This window comes from Anomaloglossus baeobatrachus, chromosome 2, assembly GCF_048569485.1.
Source record: "Anomaloglossus baeobatrachus isolate aAnoBae1 chromosome 2, aAnoBae1.hap1, whole genome shotgun sequence".
Lineage (NCBI taxonomy): Eukaryota > Metazoa > Chordata > Amphibia > Anura > Aromobatidae > Anomaloglossus > Anomaloglossus baeobatrachus.
The window spans coordinates 775,201,706-775,224,133 of record NC_134354.1 but is presented as its reverse complement, the minus strand read 5'-3'; the positions used below and the strand labels follow the sequence as shown (position 1 = coordinate 775,224,133).

General features: G+C 49.7%; 1 protein-coding gene across 8 annotated transcripts in view; it reads left to right on the top strand.

Moving 5' to 3' along the window:
* Positions 1-22,428, top strand: part of GRM5 (glutamate metabotropic receptor 5) — a 535,313-nt gene that overhangs the window by 49,896 nt on the left and 462,989 nt on the right. For all 8 annotated transcript variants that reach the window (XM_075337560.1, XM_075337562.1, XM_075337564.1 and 5 more), the window contains exon 2: positions 6,751-7,610. In XM_075337560.1, the coding sequence (XP_075193675.1) occupies positions 6,932-7,610 (679 nt within the window). In that variant the 5' untranslated portion in view covers positions 6,751-6,931. The remainder of the gene's footprint in view (positions 1-6,750; positions 7,611-22,428) is intronic.

Here is a 22,428-nt window from a genome sequence, read left to right as displayed (position 1 = left end):
CTCAGGATCAGTAATGTAATGTATGTACACAGTGACTGCACCAGCAGAATAGTGAGTGCAGCTCTGGAATATAATACCGGAGGTAACTCAGGATCAGTACAGGATCAGTAATGTAATGTATGTACACAGTGACTGCACCAGCAGAATAGTGAGTGCAGCTCTGGGGTATAATACAGGAGGTAACTCAGGATCAGTACAGGATCAGTAATGTATATATGTCGCGGGCAGAGGAGGGGACGCTGCGCTCACCCACTGCTCAGGTCCGGCTGCTGCTGCTCGGTGGTGGCTCGAGCGGTGGGCCGGATCCCGGGGACTCGACCAGCGCTCCTCGCCTGTGAGTGAAAGGGGGTGGTTTGGGTTTAGGGATATTGTCCGTGACGCCACCCACGGTTGTGCTGAGATTGGTGACACCACCGCTGCTCTGGACGGGGATCTCGGGAGCGATGACAGGGAGCAGCCTGGATGTTAGTTCTCCCCTCCGTGGGTAGGGGGTTGATTGTCCCGGGGCCCGGTAAGGGAGGTAGGGATGAGTGGCAGGCGGGTTACGGGGCCTGGTGAGGTGCAGGGTCGCGGGGGCAGCGCTGTGCCGCACGGCACGGTGGTACTCACTCAGCCAATGACGAATGCAAAGTCTCCGGTAAAACAAACGGCTGGATGAACGGGTCCCACAGACGGCTGCGGTGTTTCTCCTCCCGGCAGGTTGATGGTGACCGGCCTTCCCTGCACCTGTGTTGTGTTACAGTTCCAATGGCTTCCCACCGGTAACCCGCTCCCCAGCTTGGATGGAGGCTGAGGGAGCCCCTTTTGCCCGCAGGCTCTGGCCCTGGGAACTGTAGCCTTGGTGGTGACTGTGTTTCCCTCTACGGTTTGAGCGGTTGCCTTCAATCGGGTCTTGAGTGCTGGGAAACCCCGGAGGTTCCCTTCTCTAACGGATATGACAAATTTGACGGCGACTCCCAGCCTTGTCGGGGTCCGTAAGCCCTGCCGGATGGTGCTGGCTTCTCTTTGCTCGCCGATCCGGTACCGCCGTGCCACCACCCATCCACGGTCCTTACGGTTCGCTCCAATTAGCCTCTCGTGCAGACGGTCACCACCGTCTGCCAACCTTGCTGTACCATACGGGCCACACACCCGGACGCCGTCAGACTGCTCCTCTACCACTTTACTCCTCTCCCTTCAAAACTGAAACTAAAACTGACTCTTTTTCCCGCCTCCAGGACGGTGAACTCCTCGGTGGGTGGGACCAACCGCCTGGCCCACCCCCTGGTGTGGACATCAGCCCATGGAGGGAGGCAACAAGGATTTTGTGTTTGGCTTCGGTGTGCCTAACCGGGGTGTGGGGTGTGTTGGTGTAGTTCTGTGACGACCTGGCTTGTCCAGGGCGCCACATTCCCCCTTAGTAAAATGCAGACCGTCCGCGGGCTGCCCGTCCATCACCGGTTTTATTTTAACTGTAAAAAGATAAAAAAAAGGTAAACATGTAAACAAGCATTTTTCAATCTTCCCACATCGGGAGGCACATTACTTAAACGTTACCAACATTTTTAATAACAGTTACGGCTTCCGCTCTTCTCCCACCCAAGCAACCTGGCCCTGATGCTGCCCCTAAGCAAATGGGCAGCACCCCTTGACCCCAGTCCAGCACTAAGTTGCCCGAGCGGGTTCTGTCCCTTTCAGGAGACCCACGTCCATGGGGAACCCCTGAACCCCCGGAGGATCGCCACCGGTTATGGTAGTGGCCTGCCTGGGCCATCACTTTCCTCCAGGCCCATCCTCCAAATCAGCCTCTCCAGAGGAGGTCACGGTTTCAAGCCAACAAAATTTTTATTTACATTCCACTAGTTCGTGGTTGCCCTGCAAGTTCTCGGGCTTGTCCGTAGCAGTTTCTACGCATGGTTACAGACAGTCCCCACGGGGACAACAGTTGCCGGCAACGACCGGTTCAATCACGGTTGTTAATCAGGTAAACTTTCGGTTAATCATTTTCACTTATCATTATCAAACTTCCAAACTGTACTGGTGGTCCCAACGGGGACAACTTGCAGCGGAGCTCCGCTGCCACCACTCTGACTCTTCGGCTGAGGTGGCCTCATCCTCTGCTACTAACATTTCGAACATGCAGTGACAGGCCTGTTGGGAGAGGGGTGCTCGGTATCCGTTTCCACCGGTGTGCGGGGTGTAGTAAACCACCGGCTCTCCCTCGTAGCGGAGACGCTCACTCGCCTTCTCGAATTCAGAGGTGGGCTCGGCGCCGGGGTCATTATCTTTTATCCCTGCGCCAGGCGGGTTGCCGCCAGCTGCCGCAGTCTCCAGGCCTCCGACATCCAGCACGTCAGATTCTACTGTGGTAACAGGGGGTAGCAGGTCAGGTTGGTCAACACTGAGGTGCCCCATAAGTAATGGCAGGGACGACGTGAGGGCCGAGACCGGGCCGGGCCCCCCAGCCACAGTGGCTGGTCCTGGTAGGACATGGGGACGTGGGTTACCCGTCGGCTCCGTCACATCTGCTCCCATCCCATACATTGGGGCAGTCGCAACCAGCATTTCCACCTCATTGGTCCACTGCTCCATCAACATGTATATCTGATGCTGCTGGCATTGGTTGAACTCGACTACTCTGGCCTTCATCCACGCCACGGTCCCGGGCTCGGGCATGGAGTCTGACGCAATCACTGCCGGGGCCGTTGACACATTTTCGTTAAGGGGCCGCGGTCTCGGCGGCTCCCACAGGAGCGGTTCGGGGCGGCCCGGAGCGTCTGCAGCCAGTTAGTCCGCCTGGGCGGACGGGCAGGGTACCGCTACCGGTTGGGCAGGTAGCGGGCCTAGTGGCGGGGCGGCAGCGGCTAACGCGGGTAGCGGGGGAGGCAGTAGGGTGAGCGGGGGCAGGCCTGCCCCCTCAGCCGCAGTGGCCGATCCCTCGGGAATACAGGGGCGTGGGTCTCTTACCCGCTCTTCCAGATCTTTCTCCACCTCACGTCTCCACATAGCAGCCACCACGTCCACCATGTCAGCCTCCCACTTCTCCAGGAGGAGCTGCATGCGGGCCTGCAGATGGTTACTCAGCGGGGCGGTCCGGTCCTCCACCCACGCCGCTGTGCCGGGCGCGGGCACGGGGGCTACTGTGCTGCGGGACGGCTGGTACATTTCTGCGGAGGCCTCTTCCAGGAACCAACACAAAGATGGCCGCAGGGTCCTGGCGTCCCTGCTTTTATAGCCGCGAGCTACATGCGGCCAGACGCCATCCGTCCCCCCTTAGTCTTTTTCCGGCTCCTCCTCTACCGGGGCGGGGTTTCAGCTTTCGCGCCTCCACTGCTCGGGAAGACACTCGAGCGGGGACTTTTCGCACCCAAAAATGGAGGCTTCTCAAAATTTTCGGCCGGACACCTCCGGCGGTCACAAGGCGCACCTCTACCAGACGGCAGAGTGGTAAGATCCTGTTCGTGACGCCAAGTTGTCGCGGGCGGAGGAGGGGACGCTGCGCTCACCCACTGCTCGGGTCCGGCTGCTGCTGCTACTGCTGCTCGGTGGTGGCTCGAGCGATGGGCCGGATCCCGGGGACTCGAGCGGCGTTCCTCGCCCGTGAGTGAAAGGGGGTGGTTTGGGTTTAGGGATATTGTCCGTGACGCCACCCACGGTTGTGGTGAGATTGGTGACACCACCGCTGCTCTGGACGGGGATCCCGGGAGTGATGACGGGGAGCAGCTTGGATGTTGGTTCTCCCCTCCGTGGGCAGGGGGTTGATTGTTCCGGGGCACGGTAAGGGAGGTAGGGATGAGTGGCAGGCGGGTTACGGGGTCTGGTGAGGTGCAGGGTCGCGGGGGAGCGCTGTGCCGCACGGCACGATGGTACTCACTCAGCCAATGACGAATGCAAAGTCTCCGGTAAAACAAATGGCTGGATGGACGGGTCCCACAGACTGCTGCGATGTTTCTCCTCCCGGCAGGTTGATGGTGACTGCCTTTCCCTGCACCTGTGTTGTGTTACGGTTCCAATGGCTTCCCACCGGTAACCCGATCCCCAGCTTGGATGGAGGCTGAAGGAGCCCCTTTTGCCTGCAGGCTCTGGTCCTGGGAACTGTAGCCTTGGCGGTGACTGTGTTTCCCTCTAACGGTTGGACGGTTGCCTTCAATCGGGTCTTCAGTGCTGGGAAACCCAGGAGGTTCCCTTCGCTAACGGATTTGACAAATTTGACGGAGACTCCTAGCCTTGTCGGGGTCCGTAAGCCCTGCCGGATGGTGCTGGCTTCTCTTTGCTCGCCGATCCGGTACCGCCGGGCCACCGCCCATGCACGGTCCTTACGGTTCGCTCCAATTAGCCTCTCCTGCAGACGGTCACCACCGTCTGCCAACCTTGCTGTACCGTCCGGGCCACACACCCGGACCGCCGTCAGACTGCTCCTCTACCACTTTACTCCTCTCCCTTCAAAACTGAAACTAAAACTGACTCTTTTTCCCGACTCCAGGACGGTGAACTCCTCGGTGGGCGGGACCAACCGCCTGGCCCACCCCCTGGTGTGGACATCAGCCCCTGGAGGGAGGCAACAAGGATTTTGTGTTTGGCTTCGGTGTGCCTGACCGGGGTGTGGGGTGTGTTGTTGTAGTTCTGTGACGACCTGGCTTGTCCAGGGCGCCACATATACACAGTGACTGCACCAGCAGAATAGTGAGTGCAGCTCTGGAATATAATACCGGAGGTAACTCAGGATCAGTACAGGATTAGTAATGTAATGTATGTACACAGTGACTGCACCAGCAGAATAGTGAGTGCAGCTCTGGAGTATAATGCAGGCGGTAACTCAGGATCAGTAATGTAATGTAATATATGTACAAAGTGACTGCACCAGCAGAATAGTGAGTGCAGCTCTGGAGTATAATACAGGAGGTAACTCAGGATCAGTACAGGATTAGTAATGTAATGTATGTACACAGTGACTGCACCAGCAGAATAGTGAGTGCAGCTCTGGAGTATAATAAAGGATGTAACTCAGGATCAGTACAGGATCAGTAATGTAATGTATGTACACAGTGACTGCACCAGCAGAATAGTGAGTGCAGCTCTAGAATATAATGCAGGAGGTAACTCAGGATCAGTACAGGATTAGTAATGTAATGTATGTACACAGTGACTGCACCAAAAGAATAGTGAGTGCAGCTCTGGAGTATAATAGAGGATGTAACTCCAGATCAGTACAGGATAAATAATAGAAGTACCCAATGACTCCATGAGCAGAATAGTGAGTGCAGCTCTATGGCTGACCATATAAATAGGGATTTCAGTGAAGCAGAGCAAGGGCTCGGTGATGGCTAAAGTGAAGCATGGCAGTGTCTTGGTGATGCCGAAAGAGAAACATGGCGGGAGCTTGGTGATGTCTATAGTTTAACATGGCAAGGGCTCAGTCATGTTTAAAATGAAACATGATGGTGTCTAAAGTGGAGTATGGCAGCATCTTGGTGACGCCTAAAGTAAAACATGGCAGTGGCTTGGTGATGCCTACAATGAAGCATAGTGGTTGCTCAGTGATGCTTACAATGAAGCATAACAGTGGCTCGGTGATGCCTATAGTGAAGGATAGCGGTGGCTCAAAGATGCTTACAATGAAGCATTACAATGGCTCAGTGATGTGTACAGTGAAGCATGGTGGTGGATCAGTGATGCCTTCAATGAAGCATTGCACTGGCTCTGTGATGTCTAAAGTGAAGCATGGTGGTGGCTCAGTGATGCCTACATTGATGCATCTGGTGGCTCAGTCATGCCTATTGTGAAGCATTACAGTGGCTCAGTGATGCCTACAGTGAAGCATGGTGGTGGCTTGGTGTTCCCTTCAATGAATTATAATGGTGGCTTGGTGATGCCTTCAATAAAGCATTACAGTGGCTAATTTATGCCTACAGTGAAGCATGGTGGTGGCTCGGTGATGCCTATAGTGAAGCATGGTGATGGCTTGGTGCTGTCTTCAATGAAGTATAATGGTGTCGCGGTGATTTCTTCAATGAAGCATTACAGTGGCTCATTGATGCCTACAATGAAGCATGGTGGTGGCTTGGTAATGCCTGCAGTGAAGCATAGTGGTGGCTTGGTGCTGCCTTCAATGATGTATGGTGGTAGCTCGGTGATGCCTTCAGTGAAGCATTACAGTGGTTCAGTGATGCCTACAGTGAAGCATGGCTGGGGCTTGGTGATGCTCTGGCATGATTTTGCTTCCAATGCACTCTTCTGCAGTGTGTGAAGGGCAAGAATAACTCAATTTGATAGTACAATTAACTGATAACAGAATCTTTACTTTCGGGACTGCACCAATGAAATCTCAGGATGATTTTTTTGTGAAAAAACGAGTATTGTACTCATGACGAGCCTCTTAGTGAAAAGTCCCTCTGAGATACCATTCAAGCAACGCATAAAAAGAGATTCCAACGTCTATTGCACCGTTATTTACCGAGCTAAGTCATATTTTTATCCTATGTACAATATTTTTGGTGGCAATGCCGGAGATGGGTGTCGTAGATACATGTAGTGAAACCACTCAATGACCTTTACATTTTCCTTTGAATAACAGCAACATACATAGGAGTCTAAATATGATTATTTCATGTTTAATCAGCTGTGACCTTCTCCTGAGTTGCATCGAGCAGACCCTCAGGTTCCAGATCTTAAAGGTTTTCTAATCATTTCTCCCTATAGATTGGATTATAGTTTAGTATGATGAAGGAGCTTGTGTAAAATTGCTGATTTCTCTTCTTCTGTTCACTTTAGGTAATGACAATTCGGGTTGGTTGTGAAGATCTTCTTGGAGGGTCTACGGTCATTAACTCTCAATCATTGAATGGTGGAATATAGTGCATGGAGGAAAACCCAAATCGGAGTTGAAAACCAACAACAGTGATCATCTTTGCTTTCACAATGCTGTCATCTCAAGCCTAAATTGTGGTCTAAAATGTTCCCGTACATCTGGTTGGTTCTTCTGATCTTAAAGGAAGAGGGTGTTGGAAATGTTGGGTTTATGGTGTTGGCACAAACCAATGAAAGAAGGGTGGTGGCCTATATGCCGGGGGACATTATCATCGGGGCACTGTTTTCAGTTCACCACCAACCAACTGTTGAAAAGGTTCACGAAAGGAAATGTGGAGAGATACGAGAACAATATGGCATACAAAGAGTGGAAGCCATGCTGCACACCCTCGATCGAATCAACGCAGACCCCAATGTCTTGCCAAACATAACCCTTGGATGTGAGATCCGCGATTCCTGTTGGCATTCTGCGGTGGCTTTAGAGCAAAGTATTGAGTTTATAAGGGACTCCCTCATTTCATCCGAAGAAGAAGAAGGTTTAGTCCGTTGCGTGGATGGTTCTTCGTCTTCTTTCCACTCGAAAAAGCCCATAGTTGGAGTTATTGGACCTGGCTCGAGCTCTGTGGCTATTCAAGTTCAGAATTTATTGCAGCTTTTTAATATACCTCAAATTGCGTATTCGGCAACGAGCATGGACCTCAGTGACAAAACCTTGTATAAGTATTTCATGAGAGTGGTGCCCTCCGATGCCCAACAAGCGAGAGCTATGGTGGATATTGTCAAAAGGTACAACTGGACTTACGTGTCTGCAGTACACACCGAAGGTAAGAAATTCTATAGAGCCGGTAACAATGGAGACACATAGGTCTGCACAAGAGCTGTGTACATAAAAAAACTTGGCTTTTCTTGGTGGTCATATGAAAATGTATGGAGTGAGGCACAAAGTCCATGAGATAGTCCTCAGCTCTCACCAATCAGACATTTATGGCTTATCCCGTGGTTATACATGACATGGAAATATCCCCTTGAAGGCCAATTGCCAATCCTTAAGATAGGTCATTAGTATGAGATCAAAGTGGGTCCAACAAGGGTCCAATGAGCGAATTAAAGGGGCTGCCCACTTCATTACTTACCAGATACAGCAGCATACTTAGTAATGGCCGTGCCGTCTTAATTTATAGCATGACCTAGTTAGTGAAATTGCGTTGTGTCGAGGGCTTGTGAAATATTGAGGGGTGTAATTAAAGGTCGGTAGTTTTTTCACTTATAAAAAATGCCTGTCACCTCTAACATGTGAATGGGGTTCCTGCAACTCCTTTATATTCTCAGACATGATCCTCCATATATCAGAAAGAGTGTTTCATACTTCCCCCTTGCTGCATGTCAATTGTGCTGTCCGGTGCGATGGATGTCTCCAGATTGCGGCGATCAGCGCCGTCCCAGTCAGTTCGAATGCCGCCTCCTCTATCTGCATGTAATTGAAAGACATCTCTACGTCATCCACAGTTCTTGAAGTCTCGCGCCTGCTCAGGTCTCCGATTCCACTGCTCAGGTCTCCGATTCCACTACGCAGGTCTCCGATTTCACCGTGCAGGTCTCCGATTCCACTGCACAGGTCTCGGATTTCACTGCACAGATCTCGGATTCCATTATGCAGGTCTCCGATTTCACTGTGCAGGTATCCGATTTCACTATGTAGATCTCTAATTCCACTGTGCAAGTTTCTGATTCCACTATGTAGATCCCTGATTACGCTGTGCAGGTCTCTAATTCTATTGCCCAGGTCTCCGATTCCACTTCAGAGGTCTGGGATTCCTCTATGCAGGTCTTTAATTCCATTGCCCAGGTCTCTGATTCCATTGCCCAGGTCTCTGATTCCACTGCACAGGTCTCTGATTCCATTGCCCAGGTCTCTGACTGCCCAGGTCTCTGATTCCACTGCCCAGGTCTCTGATTCCACTGCCCAGGTCTCTGATTCCACTGCCCAGGTCTCTGATTCCACTGCACAGGTCTCCAATTCCACAGTACAGGTCTCTGATTCCACTGCCCAGGTCTCTGATTCCACTGCCCAGGTCTCTGATTCCACTGCCCAGGTCTCTGATTCCATTACCCAGGTCTCTGATTCCACTGCCCAGGTCTCTGATTCCACTGCCCAGGTCTCTGATTCCACTGCCCAGGTCTCTGATTCCACTGCACAGGTCTCTGATTCCACTGCCCAGGTCTCTGATTCCACTGCCCAGGTCTCTGATTCCATTGCCCAGGTCTCTGATTCCATTGCCCAGGTCTCTGATTCCACTGCACAGGTCTCTGATTCCACTGCACAGGTCTCTGATTCCACTGCACAGGTCTCTGATTCCATTGCCCAGGTCTCTGATTCCACTGCCCAGGTCTCTGATTCCACTGCCCAGGTCTCTGATTCCACTGCCCAGGTCTCTGATTCCACTGCCCAGGTCTCTGATTCCACTACCCAGGTCTCTGATTCCACTACCCAGGTCTCTGATTCCACTGCCCAGGTCTCTGATTCCACCGCCCAGGTCTCTGATTCCACTGCCCAGGTCTCTGATTCCACTGCCCAGGTCTCTGATTCCACTACCCAGGTCTCTGATTCCACTACCCAGGTCTCTGATTCCACTGCCCAGGTCTCTGATTCCATTGCCCAGGTCTCTGATTCCACTGCCCAGGTCTCTGATTCCACTGCATAGGTCTCTGATTCCACTGCCCAGGTCTCTGATTCCACTGCCCAGGTCTCTGATTCCACTGCCCAGGTCTCTGATTCCACTACCCAGGTCTCTGATTCCACTACCCAGGTCTCTGATTCCACTGCCCAGGTCTCTGATTCCACCGCACAGGTCTCTGATTTTACCGCACAGGTCTCCGATTCTACCGCACAGGTCTCTGATTCCACTGCACAAGTCTCCAATTCCAATGCACAGGTCTCTGATTCCACCGCACAGGTCTCAGTTTCCACCGCACAGGTCTCCAGTTCCACTGCCCAGGTCTCTGATTCCACCACACAGGTCTCCAATTCCACAGTACAGGTCTCCGATTCCACTGTACAGATCTCCAATTCCACTGTACAGGTCTCCAATTCCACCGCACAGGTCTCCGATTCCACCGCACAGGTCTCCGATTCCACCGCACAGGTCTCCGATTCCACCGCACAGGTCTCCGGTTCCACCGCACAGGTCTCCGATTCCACCGCACAGGTCTCCGATTCCACCGCACAGGTCTCCGATTCCACCGCACAGGTCTCCGATTCCACAGTGCAGGTTTGGGGTATGTAGGGTCACGTCTGAGGATATAAAGGGGTTGCAGGAACCCCAATCACATGATGTTTAAGGTGATATGCAGGGATTCTAATAAAAAAAAAAACTGGTGACAGGTTCCCGTTAAGGTTTCTTCATGCTGTTCAAGCAATCCCATGATTGAGGGGATCACAGAGACTGTGTAAGAGAACAACTGTCTTTGTTGCCCTTAGCAATCAGTGTTTAAAAACTAAAAGCTGAGTTGAAATTAGTTGTTGGGGGCAACAAAGACCAGGGACGGTCAGGAAGGGAGCGAATCTTGACCTGTTTTAGCTTAAAGTGGTTGTTAAAGTCATCCATGTTTAACACTGACGAGTAGAGCATCTTAACCGAAATCTAACTAGAGTAGAATGGCCAGAAGGATTTGGTTGAGTGGAATTGCCCTTTAATTCATACAGCGGGAGTCCAGAATAATGCATTATCCGCTAATGAAGCTCCATTGTAACGCATTGTTAGCTGTAACAATGCCCTGATGATTTTCTCTCATCCGGCCTACAGTATTTCTTCACGGTGTGAGCATCAGGGGAGTTTCTATGGAAATACAGATGATATTGTAGTCAAGATACAGAAATGTTGTACAGAGGGGGCAGCGTTGTTTCCATGACGACAAAATCCTCGGTGTGACTAATTATGGTATTGAGCAAACCATGGGGAGGGGGAAAAAAAATCCCGTACCTGTATAGCTTATATATACACAGTGATATATATATATATATATATATATATATATATAGGAAGAAATAATACCGTATAAAGCAAGTGTATTGCAATATTACATGTATATTGTGCATAAATCATGATATAATGTCAGTGGTGTAAGTAATACGCTGCGGATTTTCTGGTGGAAGATCCTCAGTGGATATTTCATCGTCGTGGTGCGAAAAAATTGAGGTTGACCCTCCTCGCAAATATGAATTTATGCTGCCTTTTTCTATTGCTTTTAAGTTTTCCAGAATTAAAGGGGTTGTTCACTACTAGGACAACACCTTCTGATTCCACTTCACAGTTAAAATAAAAGACCCTCTCGTTTTGGCACCGTTCCAGCACTGTCAGAAATCGCGATTCGGGGGTCACGTGACGAGCCCCGCGTCCAATCACCAACTTCTGCCTCCTCGCCATCGGACCAAATGAACAGGAAGTGAGTATAGCAGCTGCAGCGTCACTTCCTGTTGATTAACTCATTTGGTCCAATGAGAGAAGCTGGACGTGATTGGACACGGGGCTCGCGTTACAATGTCACGTGAGCCCCGAACCATGATTATTGACGATGCTGGAATGGCGCCAAAATGGTAGGTGAGTACAGGGTCTTTTATTTTAACTAGGGGAAACAAGTGGGATCAGAAGGTGTTGTCCTAGTAGTGGACAACCCCTTTAATAAGACCTCTCTACACTGTGCACATTCAGCCGCCGGGGGACATGGTAACTGCTGATCGTAGACCGTGCCACGTGTTGGACCTCCACTGATCCTAAGGTTACGTTAGGAACTCTGGTGGACACAGACACAAGAGCGCTCCTGTGTAAAAACAGTATGTGGGCCCTTTGCCGTCAAATATCTCATCATAATACACAATTTTACCTAGTTTGGCAGTAGAATTGGCCCCCTGACCTCTTGCACTAATGATATGTCTGGTCATGAATATCAAAGTCCTTTAAAGGAAATCGGTCACATCGTTTATGCTACCCCATTTGAAAGCAGCATGACGTAGGGGCAGAGACCCTGATTCCAGCGATGTGTCACATCCTAGGCTGCATGCTACAGTTTTCATAAAATCACTGCTTTATCTGCTGCAGTTAGCTCTGTAAAACCCCTCCCACATCACTGATTGGCAGTTTTCTGCCTATGCATAGTTTACACAGAAACCTGTCAATCAGTGATGTGAGCAGAGTTATACAGGACTACATGAGAGCAGGTTTAGTAGTCCTCTAGTGAAAAACCTTATACGGATTATTATTATTATTTATTATTATAGCGCCATTAATTCCATGGCGCTTTACTAAGTGAAAAAGGATATACATAAAAACTAGTACAACAATCATTAACAGTACAAAACAGACTGGTACAGGAGGAGAGAGGACCCTGCCCGCGAGGGCTCACAGTCTACAGGGAATGGGTGATGGTACAATAGGTGAGGACAGAGCTGGTTGCGCAGTGGTGTACTGGTCTGAGGGTTACTGTAGGTTGTAGGCTTGTTGGAAGAGGTGGGTCTTCAGGTTCCGCTTGAAGCTTTCCACAGTGGGAGAGAGTCTGATATGTTGGGGTAGAGCATTCCAGAGTATGGGGAGGTACGGGAGAAATCTTGTATGCGATTGTGGGAAGAGGAGATAAGAGAGGAGTAGAGAAGGAGATCTTGTGAGGATCTGAGGTTGCGTGCAGGTAGGTACTGGGAGACTAGGTCACAGATGTAGGGAGGAGACAGGTTGTGGATGGCTTTGTATGTCATGGTTATTGTTTTGAACTGGAGTCTTTGGGCAATGGGAAGCCAGTGAAGGGATTGGCAGAGTGGCGAGGCTGGGGAATAGCGAGGGGAGAGGTGGATTAAGCGGGCTCCAGAGTTTAGGATAGATTGGAGGGGTGCAAGAGTGTTGGAAGGGAGGCCGCTGAGCAGGAGGTTGCAGTAGTCGATGCGGGAGATGATGAGGGCATGTACTAATGTTTTTGCTGATTCTTGGTTAAGGAAGGCACGGATCCGGGAGATATTTTTGAGTTGTAGTCTGCATGAGGTGAAGAGGGCTTGGATGTGTGGCTTGAAGGATAGAGCTGAGTCGAGGGTTACTTTGAGGCAACGATCTTGTGAGACTGGGGAGAGTGAGCAGCCATCAACTTTGATGGATAGGCTTGATGGAGGAGTTGAGTAAGGAGGAAGGAGACAATGAATTCTGTTTTGTCCATGTTAAGCTTTAGGAATCGCGCAGAGAAGAAGGATGAAACAGCAGACAGACATTGTGGAATTTTGGTTAGTAGAGAGGTAATGTCAGGTTCAGAGAGGTAGATCTATGTGTCATCGGCATAGAGATGATACTGAAAGCCGTGGGACTCTATGAGCTGTCCCAGGCCGAAGGTGTAGATGGAGAACAGCAGGGGTCCAAGAACTGAACCTTGGGGGACACCAACGGATAGAGGGTGGGATGAGGAGGTGGTGTGAGAATGGGAGACGCTGAAAGTTCAGTCGTTTAGGTATGAGGAGATCCAAGATAGAGCCAAGTCTGTGATGCCCACAGATGAGAGAATATGTAATAGGAGGGAGTGGTCTACTGTGTCGAAGACAGAGGATAGATCCAGGAGGAGGAGGATAGAGTAGTGTCGCTAGGCTTTTGCGGTTAGTAGGTTATTAGTGACTTTGGTTAGGGCAGTTTCAGTAGAGTGATGCGGTCAGAAGCCAGATTGTAGCCTCCCTTTAAACCCTTCCAAACATGTGGTGTGCAGGAGTATGGAGCGGGCTCAGGAGCTGATCGCACTCCATGAATGGCAGGTGTGTTATATGCCGGCAGCAGAGGTAGCCTCACTCTTTGCTGCTTGGCTACTTAATCCAAATTTGGAAGTTATCCCCCATCCCTTGGATTAAACATAACTCCCCAATAGTTGGAGGGCTGGGATCCCCACCGTTTACGAGAACAGCTGATTTTCTGTTTTTGCACTTTCATATGATGCTTTAAATTTTGCATTAACAAAGCAGTATAGGGACTGTGACCTTACATGACGTATCCAATCATCATGGATGATGGGGGGGGCAAATATATTCATAATTTATGGAGCGAAGTGACATTTGGACATCAAAAAGGTTAATGGAAGATACTGCAAACATGTCATTGTGAAGGCGTGGGTACAATGCATTGCTTAATTAAAGAAAGTCATCTGTGGCCATGATGTCTTGAATGTCTTTTTAATTAGGTTTATGATTATACAGATTAATAATTAGCCGGCAATGTGTGTACAAGTGGAGGACACCCAGGAAATAAAGCAAAGCTGGAAATACCCAGAATGGGATATCTACGTGTGTGTACCATCTGGAACCATCGTGGGAACCTTATACTACCCTCCCCTTTCACAATGTGCATACATACGATATCAAATCACCATTATGTGTATACTCAGGATGTAGCGCCCCACGGGGCAGGTGGTTAACCTACTCATTGCCGGGCCGTTTTGGGTCAGGTCAGGTGATGTCACGGGTGGCCTTGCCCGGTTCCATTGCCCCGAGTCGTACAGTAAATGGTGGGGAAAGCGGGGTATTCGGGAAAGTTTGTCGTGACGCCACCTGTGGTATGCGGCCAGGGAGTAGCCGCCGCTGCCGCGTCTTCTCTCCAGGGCAGGTGTTAAGGCAGCCGTGAAGGTGTCGCTCTCCACAGGCAGAGTGGGGCCCGGGTAGATGATGAAGGTAGTAATGGCCGTTGGCGCCTAAGCATTGGGCGGCACCGCCGGTATGGACAAGCCAACACAGTCTCTGCGGGTTCAGCGTATAGTTTACTCACATCTTCAGCTGCCAGCCCGGTCACCCTGGTCACTGCCGTGATGTGCTGAGGTCGATCCTGGATCCGTAAGAGGTCAGAACCGGCCTGGTAGTCTGTGAGCTCTTCCTCACTGCGCTTTTTAGTGCGAGTCCCTGTGGTTTGAAGCACTTAGAATCCCTTCCATACTAGGTAGAGTACTGTTCCCTATGCCGGTAGCGGGGATCCCCTTGAGTCTAACCGTGATCGAGGCCCAGGAGTCCTATATGCCACCTGGCTCTGTAAACTTGGCTGGTCGAAGAAGCGTGAAACGTCTACATCCGGCAGAATCTAGTGATGCAACGTGGAATTACACCACCCTAGGGTGCTGCACCCTGAACAGCGCTGGCCCTGGGGGAACTGACACGATATACTCTTCAGCGACCGTTAAACTCCTATGTCCCACAAGAGCCACCAGGAAACACGTCTGCTCACTGTCACTCCTGCTGGAGAACTCCTTGAAAATCGTAAACTGCGTGTGTGACTCCTAACTCCCCCTGGTGGCCGCTCCTCCTCTTACCCAGGTCCTAAGCTAGTGGATTGGGGTCCCTGTTGTGAGGCATCCTGTAAATGCCACACTTTTGGAAACCCCCTTTATACCCGACCCTAGCCCAGTCCTCAGTGAGGAATGGGCAACCCGTGTGTGCATGTGGTTGTGGATGATGAAACCGGTACCGACCTCCTTTTGTATCCATGATCAGCACTACAGCTTGAGTGGGCTGCAATACCCTGTGGCGACCTGAGCCTCAGGGGCGCCACATAGGACACCAAGTCACCACCATGTGTATACATAGGACATGAACTCAACACCGTTTGTATATACAAGATATCAAGTCACCACCATGTGTATACGCAGGACATGTGAATACATTATATTTCCCCATCCTGGGACCCTTCCTGGTGTATATGTCACCCCATTCTGGTATATATATCTTCCACCCTGGGATACTTCCTAGTATATATGTCCCCCATCCTAGTATGTGTGTTCCCCATCCTTGGATCATCCTTGTATATATGTCCACCGTCCTGGGACCCATCCTGGTATATAGGTCACCCTCAACCTGGGCCTCTTCGTAGTACATATATCCCCCATCCTAAGCACATCCTGGTATATATGTTCCCCTTCCTGCTACAGTGCTGGCCAAAAGTATTGGCACCCCTGCAATTCTGTCAGATAATACTCAGTTTCTTCCTAAAAATGATTGCAATCACAAATTCTTTGGTATTATTATCTTCATTTATTTTGCTTGCAATGAAAAACCACAAAAGAGAATGAAACAAAAATCAAATCATTGATCATTTCACACAAAACTCCAAAAATGGGCCAGACAAAAGTATTGGCACCCATGCAATTCTGTCAGATAATACTCAGTTTCTTCTTGAATTAGATTGCAATCACAAATTCTTTGGTATTATTATCTTCATTTAATTTGTCTTCAATGAAGAAAAAAAATTGTCATCAATCCAAATTGGATATAATTTCACACCAAACATAAAAAAGGGGGTGGACAAAAGTATTGGCACTGTTTGAAAAATCCTGTGATGCTTCTGTAATTTGTGTAATTACCAGCGCCTGTAACTTACCTGTGGCACCTAACAGGTGTTGGCAATAACTAAATCACACTTGCAGCCAGGTGACATGGATTAAAGTTGACTTAACCTCTGTCCTGTGTCCTTGTGTGCACCACATTGAGCATGGAGAAAAGAAAGAAGACCAAAGAACTGTCTGAGGAGAATCCAAATTGTGAGGAAGCATGAGCAATCTCAAGGCTACAAGTCCATCTCCAAAGACCTGAAAGTTCCTGTGTCTACGGTGCGCAGTGTCATCAAGAAGTGTAAAGCCCATGGCACTGTGGCTAACCTCCCTAGATGTGGAAGGAGAAGAAAAATTGACGAGAGATTTCAACGCAAGATTGTGCGGATGGTGGATAAAGAACCTCGACTAACATCCAAATAAGTTCAAGCTGCCCTGCAGTCCGAGGGTACAACAGTGTCAACCCGTACTATCCGTCGGTGTCTAAATGAAAAGGGACTGTATGGTAGGATACCCAGGAAGACCCCACTTCTTACCCCGAGACATAAAAAATCAGGCTGGAGTTTGCCAAAACTTACCTGAGAAAGCCTAAAACATTTTGGAAGAATGTTCTCTGGTCAGATGAGACAAAAGTAGAGCTTTTTGGGAAAAGCCATCAACATAGAGTTTACAGGAAAAAAAAAGAGGCATTCGAAGAAAAGAACACGGTCCCTACAGTCAAACATGGCGGAGGTTCCCTGATGTTTTGGGGTTGCTTTGCTGCCTCTGGCACTGGACTGCTTGACCATGTGCATGGCATTATGAAGTCTGAAGACTACCAACAAATTTTGCAGCATAATGTAGGGCCCAGTGTGAGAAAGCTGGGTCTCCCTCAGAGGTCATGGGTCTTCCAGCAGGACAATGACCCAAAACACACTTCAAAAAGCACTAGAAAATGGTTTGATAGAAAGCAATGGAGACTACTAAAGTGGCCAGAAATGAGTCCAGACCTGAACCCCATAGAACACCTGTGGAGAGATCTCAAAATGGCAGTTTGGAGAAGGCCCCCTTCAAATCTCAGGGACCTGGAGCAGTTTGCCAAAGAAAAATGGTCTAAAATTCCAGCAGAGCATTGGAAGAAACTCATTGATGGTTACCGGAAGCGGTTGTTCGCAGTGATTTTGGCTAAAGGTTGTGCAACCAAGTATTAGGCTAAGGGTGCCAATACTTTTGTCTGGCCCATTTTTGGAGTTTTGTGTGAAATGATCAATGATTTGATTTTTGTTTCATTCTCTTTTGTGTTTTTTCATTGCAAGCAAAATAAATGAAGGTAATAATACCAAAGAATTTGTGATTGCAATCATTTTCAAGAAGAAACTGAGTATTAGCTGACATAATTGCAGGGGTGCCAATACTTTTGGCCAACACTGTATATATGTCCTCCATTCATTGCTCCTTCTATGTAAATATGTGATCCATCCTGGTTTCCTTCCAGGTATATATGTTCCCCATCCTGGAACACTTTCTGGTATATATGCCTCCTCATCCAGTGCCTTATCCTGGTATATATGTCCACGCTTTCTGCAGTATTGACTTTACGTTCCCAGCACTGCAGCTAATCACTGAGCTCAGTGGCTCTCCCTGGGCTGGCATCATGAGCCGCTCAGGCCTGCTGATCTCAGTTACTGGCTCCCTATAGAGGACTTGAACCTGCGATTGATTGCTTGTTCTGGATAGTACAGTCCTTCAGTATTGTAGTATATAAACTCCAATCGATGGTGCTGGAGGCAGGTGCACACGGCCAGCATTCACCCGGTGTGGTGCGGGCCCAGCTCCTAAACATGCTCCGTACACCTTTGCCTACTGCATGACTTATTAGTGTATCATGGATAAAATGTAAGATTTGTTGATAATAAAAGTTTTATGAACCTGGTTATTTTTGGAAAAAAGTTGAAACTTTTTAATCCCTGATATGTAGAGTCAATGAACAATCAGAAAACCATGATTAGTCTAGAAGTAAGACAGTGTGGATTCAAGGTTCCGGAATACAGTTGTGTCATGGGGATCAAGAGAGTGAAAGATGATTGAACAATCCAAAGAATATTTATTCCATGCAATCTAGAATGTCAATCAAATAATCCACCACACAGAGGGTAAAGTAGTCCAGTAACGGGATTTTTGTCCCGGGCATCAGTCACAATCCTCCAGAAGTCCTTTTCCAGGGAATTCAGGGTTTCCCAAGCTCTCTCTGGGGTGCTGCCTGTAGCTGCAGCTTTTCCCCCAGAGGATCAATCTTCCTGCTTGTCTCTTGTCCATCCCAGCCAGACTAAATAATTCCCCAAGTAATTAATTAAGAAATAACATCTGGGCCACCATTCTAAGAGGTACTTTGCACACTGCGACATCGCTAGTCGATGGTAGCGATGCCGAGCGCGATAGTATCCGCCCCCGTCGCATATGCAATATCTTGTGATAGCTGCCGTAGCGAACGTTATCTCTACGGCAGCTTCACACGCACTTACCTTCCCTGCGACGTCACTCTGGCCGGCAACCCACCTCCTTCCTAAGGGGGTGGGTCGTGCGGTGTCACAGCGACGTCACACGGCAGGCGGCCAATAGAAGCGGAGGGGCGGGGATGAGCGGGATGTAAACATCCCGCCCACCTTCTCCCTTCCGCATTGCCGGTGGACGGCGAGCGCAGGTAAGGAGATGTTTGTTGCTCCTGCGGCTTTACACACAGCGATGTGTGGAGCTACAGGAACGACAAACAACATCGTACCTGCGGACGCACCGACATTATGAAAATGAACGACGTGACACAGATCACCGATTTTTTTACTGTTTCACGCTCATTCATCTCTCCTAGGCTTTACACGTTGCGATGTTGTTACCGGCGCCGGATGTGCGTCACTTTCGATTTGACCCCGATGATATCGCACTAGCGATGTCGCAATGTGCAAAGTACCCCTAAGTCTAAACTGGGTGCAAAAACCCTAAAAAAATTCACTATATAGAGAGAAGGGCTGCACACCAGTGACAATGCAAGGGGAATAAATGTAAAGCAGAAACTGCTGTATGAATACTAGTATGAAAAATACAATAGCTATATGTGAAAATGAAAATATGACAATGGAATATGCATAATCCCCCAGGTAAGCAGAGAGTTTGGGTGGATTCCAGGCCCCCCCGCCCCCACACCTTGGGACAGAAGCACTGCAGGGGGTTATTAACCTGCAGACAGGACAAATAATACATAGAATGGACAGAGCACCGAGCCTAAAATGCAAGCCTACACAAAATGATACACAATCCACAATATCACGCCATCACAACCTGCAGCCGGCTGAGATGTATGTTTTATAAGTTTTTAAAAGCATCCTCCTATATGAAAGAATACCATCACCAGAATGTAATTGTCAGGGCCGGTCCTCTAGAAGGAAAGCTGCAGTTTTGATACTTTTGCTTTGTTTTGATCCCCTGCGCTTCCGAAACAAATCCATTACCTTTGGTAACCTCTGTGCACGACTCATATATAACTATCAAAAGCGCGTTCTGTGCCACAGAGAAGCTCATCTAGGGAACAAAGGCTGGTAATAGCGGCAGGCCATTTCTCTTCCAGAGCTTTTTATATATCAGGTCATTAAAGTTCTCTGCTTAGGATGAAGACGTGTCTCAAGTTAAAGCTTCATGCACATAGACGTGTCACGGAAGAGCTTCCTCCTGTAATTCCTTGTGACTCCAGAAACAAATATGTTTTTGTTTAAGGTGTGCACATAATTACCTGTAGTTGCGTTACCCTTCATAGGACAGAGGAGAGTAGACTCAACTGTGATGAGGATCTGCGGGTGGTCAGCGATGGACAAGGTACTGTCAGATGAAACCGGGTTGGATGATGTCAGAGAGCGTAGAAACATTTTTTGTTTCCTTAATGGCAAAGGATCAAATAGTTGTTCATTTTTTACTTTTGCAGGTTGTGTGCCGCCCCGGCACAGACTGGGGTGCTCAGATCCGGGGTGGTCGTGGCTTGAAGGATCCGGACCTAGGCTTGGCAGACACTCAGATTCTTGAAAAGGGGATTATTTACAAGGGAGAAGTTCGTGACGCAACCTGCGGGTTGCAGTAATGGGAGTACCGCCGCTAATGGAAGGAGTACCGGGGCGGATGGTGGGAAGCAGCAAAGTGTCAGTCCCTTCCCAGGTAGGGAAGGCTCCGGCCTCTGGTGTTTTGGTCCATTAACTGCCCAGATAGAGCGAAACGGAAGCCCAACGCAGGGGATAGGGTGTTCATCAGAACCTACTGAAATCCCAAGGGTCAGCTTTTGCGGGCCACAGCTCCCAACATTCACAGAACTGGGAGTGCACTTCTCCGTTCCATGCAAAGTCATCCAGAAGGAAAGAAAAACACAAAGTGCAGGAGGAAGGGATACCTGTTCATCCCAGCCTCCTTCATTTCCCGTAACATTTCTTTGGCACGCTGATACTGTGCTGGGGGTACAGGGCGGTATCTCTCTTTAATGGGATGATGGTCACCAGTGGGGATTTGATGTTTGACCCCTTTTACCTGCCCAAAATCTAGGGGGTGTTTGCTGAAGACCCGCTCGTATTCCTGTACCACCCGGTAAACCCCATGCTTTTGGTGTGAGGGGGTGGAGTCGGTGCCCACATGCAATTTTTGGCACCAGTCTTCCAGCTGCCCCTTGGAGCCATTGTCTTCCGCCTGGTCGGACGGGATCAAGGGTTCCACTGCTTTGATGGTATTGTTACTGACAGTGTATAGTTTTGCTACCGTGGCGTACCGGGGCAATTTGGCTTCCTCCTCCCCACAATTCAGGACGCGGACGGGCACTCTCCCCTTGCGGACGTCTGCTACCCCTCTGGCTATCAGGACTCCAGGCCTACTTTCTGAATGCACAGGTTCTACCAGGGCCTGGTAATCTTGACCCTTGAGGCCTATTGCTGCCCGACACCATATCAACATTTCACTTTTTGGGGGTATTGCAATGGGCAGAGGGTCACTTACCCTCACACTGCCAATTTCTCCTCCGGCCAGCTCTACCTGCTGCCTCCTCATCATGGCTCTGATCTCCCTCTGTAGGGCACGCTGCTGCCCAGAGCTGGCACCTTCAGACGCCTGCTGCAACAAAACTATCACTTCGGCAAGACAATTTTCCATCACATTTGTACCAATTGTTAGCAGTGGGTTAGATTCTTTGCGATCAATATCTACAATTATCATCCCCTGACATGGCAATTCTACTCGCCCCACTTTAATGGTTACTTCCTTATACCCAATTTAAGGCAAGGGCTGACCATTACTGGCCACAATTGTTAAATCATCATCTGGGCCATGGTCAATGTCTGAATCAGCCCAATATCTTTTGTACAGTTTATAAGGGATGGTTGTTACCTGGGACCCCGTATCCAGGAGGGCATTCAAAGGGATCCCATCCAGCACAATAGGAAGGACCGGTCGTCCTCCCACATACTTGCTGCGGCTGGGGTTTGAGCCGGGCTTCCTTACACCTGGGGGTTGGCTCCTGGCCCCAGGCTCGGCCCATTTAAAGGACAGTGTCTTGCAATGTAGCCCGCCTGGCTGCAGCGGCGGCAGATCGGTTGTCCAGTTGAATCATACCGGTCTGTGTCTTTTCCTCGGGTCGGCGGAATCCTCCTCTGTCGCATCCATGGGACGTCATCTGGGCTGGAGGCCAACTCGATTCTTGCAGGCGATGGGGTCACTTGTAGAGACTGCACGGTCTTGGTGTAACGGGGTGCCAGGGGTGCCTCGGGGGTTGTAGTCGTGGCCCCATTGCTTGGCAGGCTCACCCCCGGCTCCGCTGTCACTATTGGGACAGGAGATTGCTTGGTGGGGCAGAGTGTGGTGGTGCAGATAACGCCGTCAGATGTACAAACACTTTGCAGACGTAGGTTGGTTGAACCAGAAGGCATGTTTATTGTACACTTCTTCATAACAGAGGCAACAATCAGATGGTTTCACAAGTTCTGCTGGGGAAAACCTTTTCTGGACGTCTCCTCTAGTGGGGATGTGCCCGGCTACTCCACTTCACCTAGGCTCCCACTCCGGCTAACACAGACTGGACCCACACCAATTCCGCTCCACCCTTGAGGACACTTCTTCTCTTCGTTTCCTTCGCTTTCCTGTTTACCCAGCTCCCACACTCTGCCCCTTCTGCTTCTTCTCTCCCGTCCCGGACTCAACTGCCTTCAACACACACTTCTCTCCCTTCCCCCTAAGCTGCCGGCTCCTCCTCCCTCCTGCACTGTTTCTATGGGGACAGCCGTCCCACCCGGGCTGGGGGAAAACCCACTATACAGTAAAAAC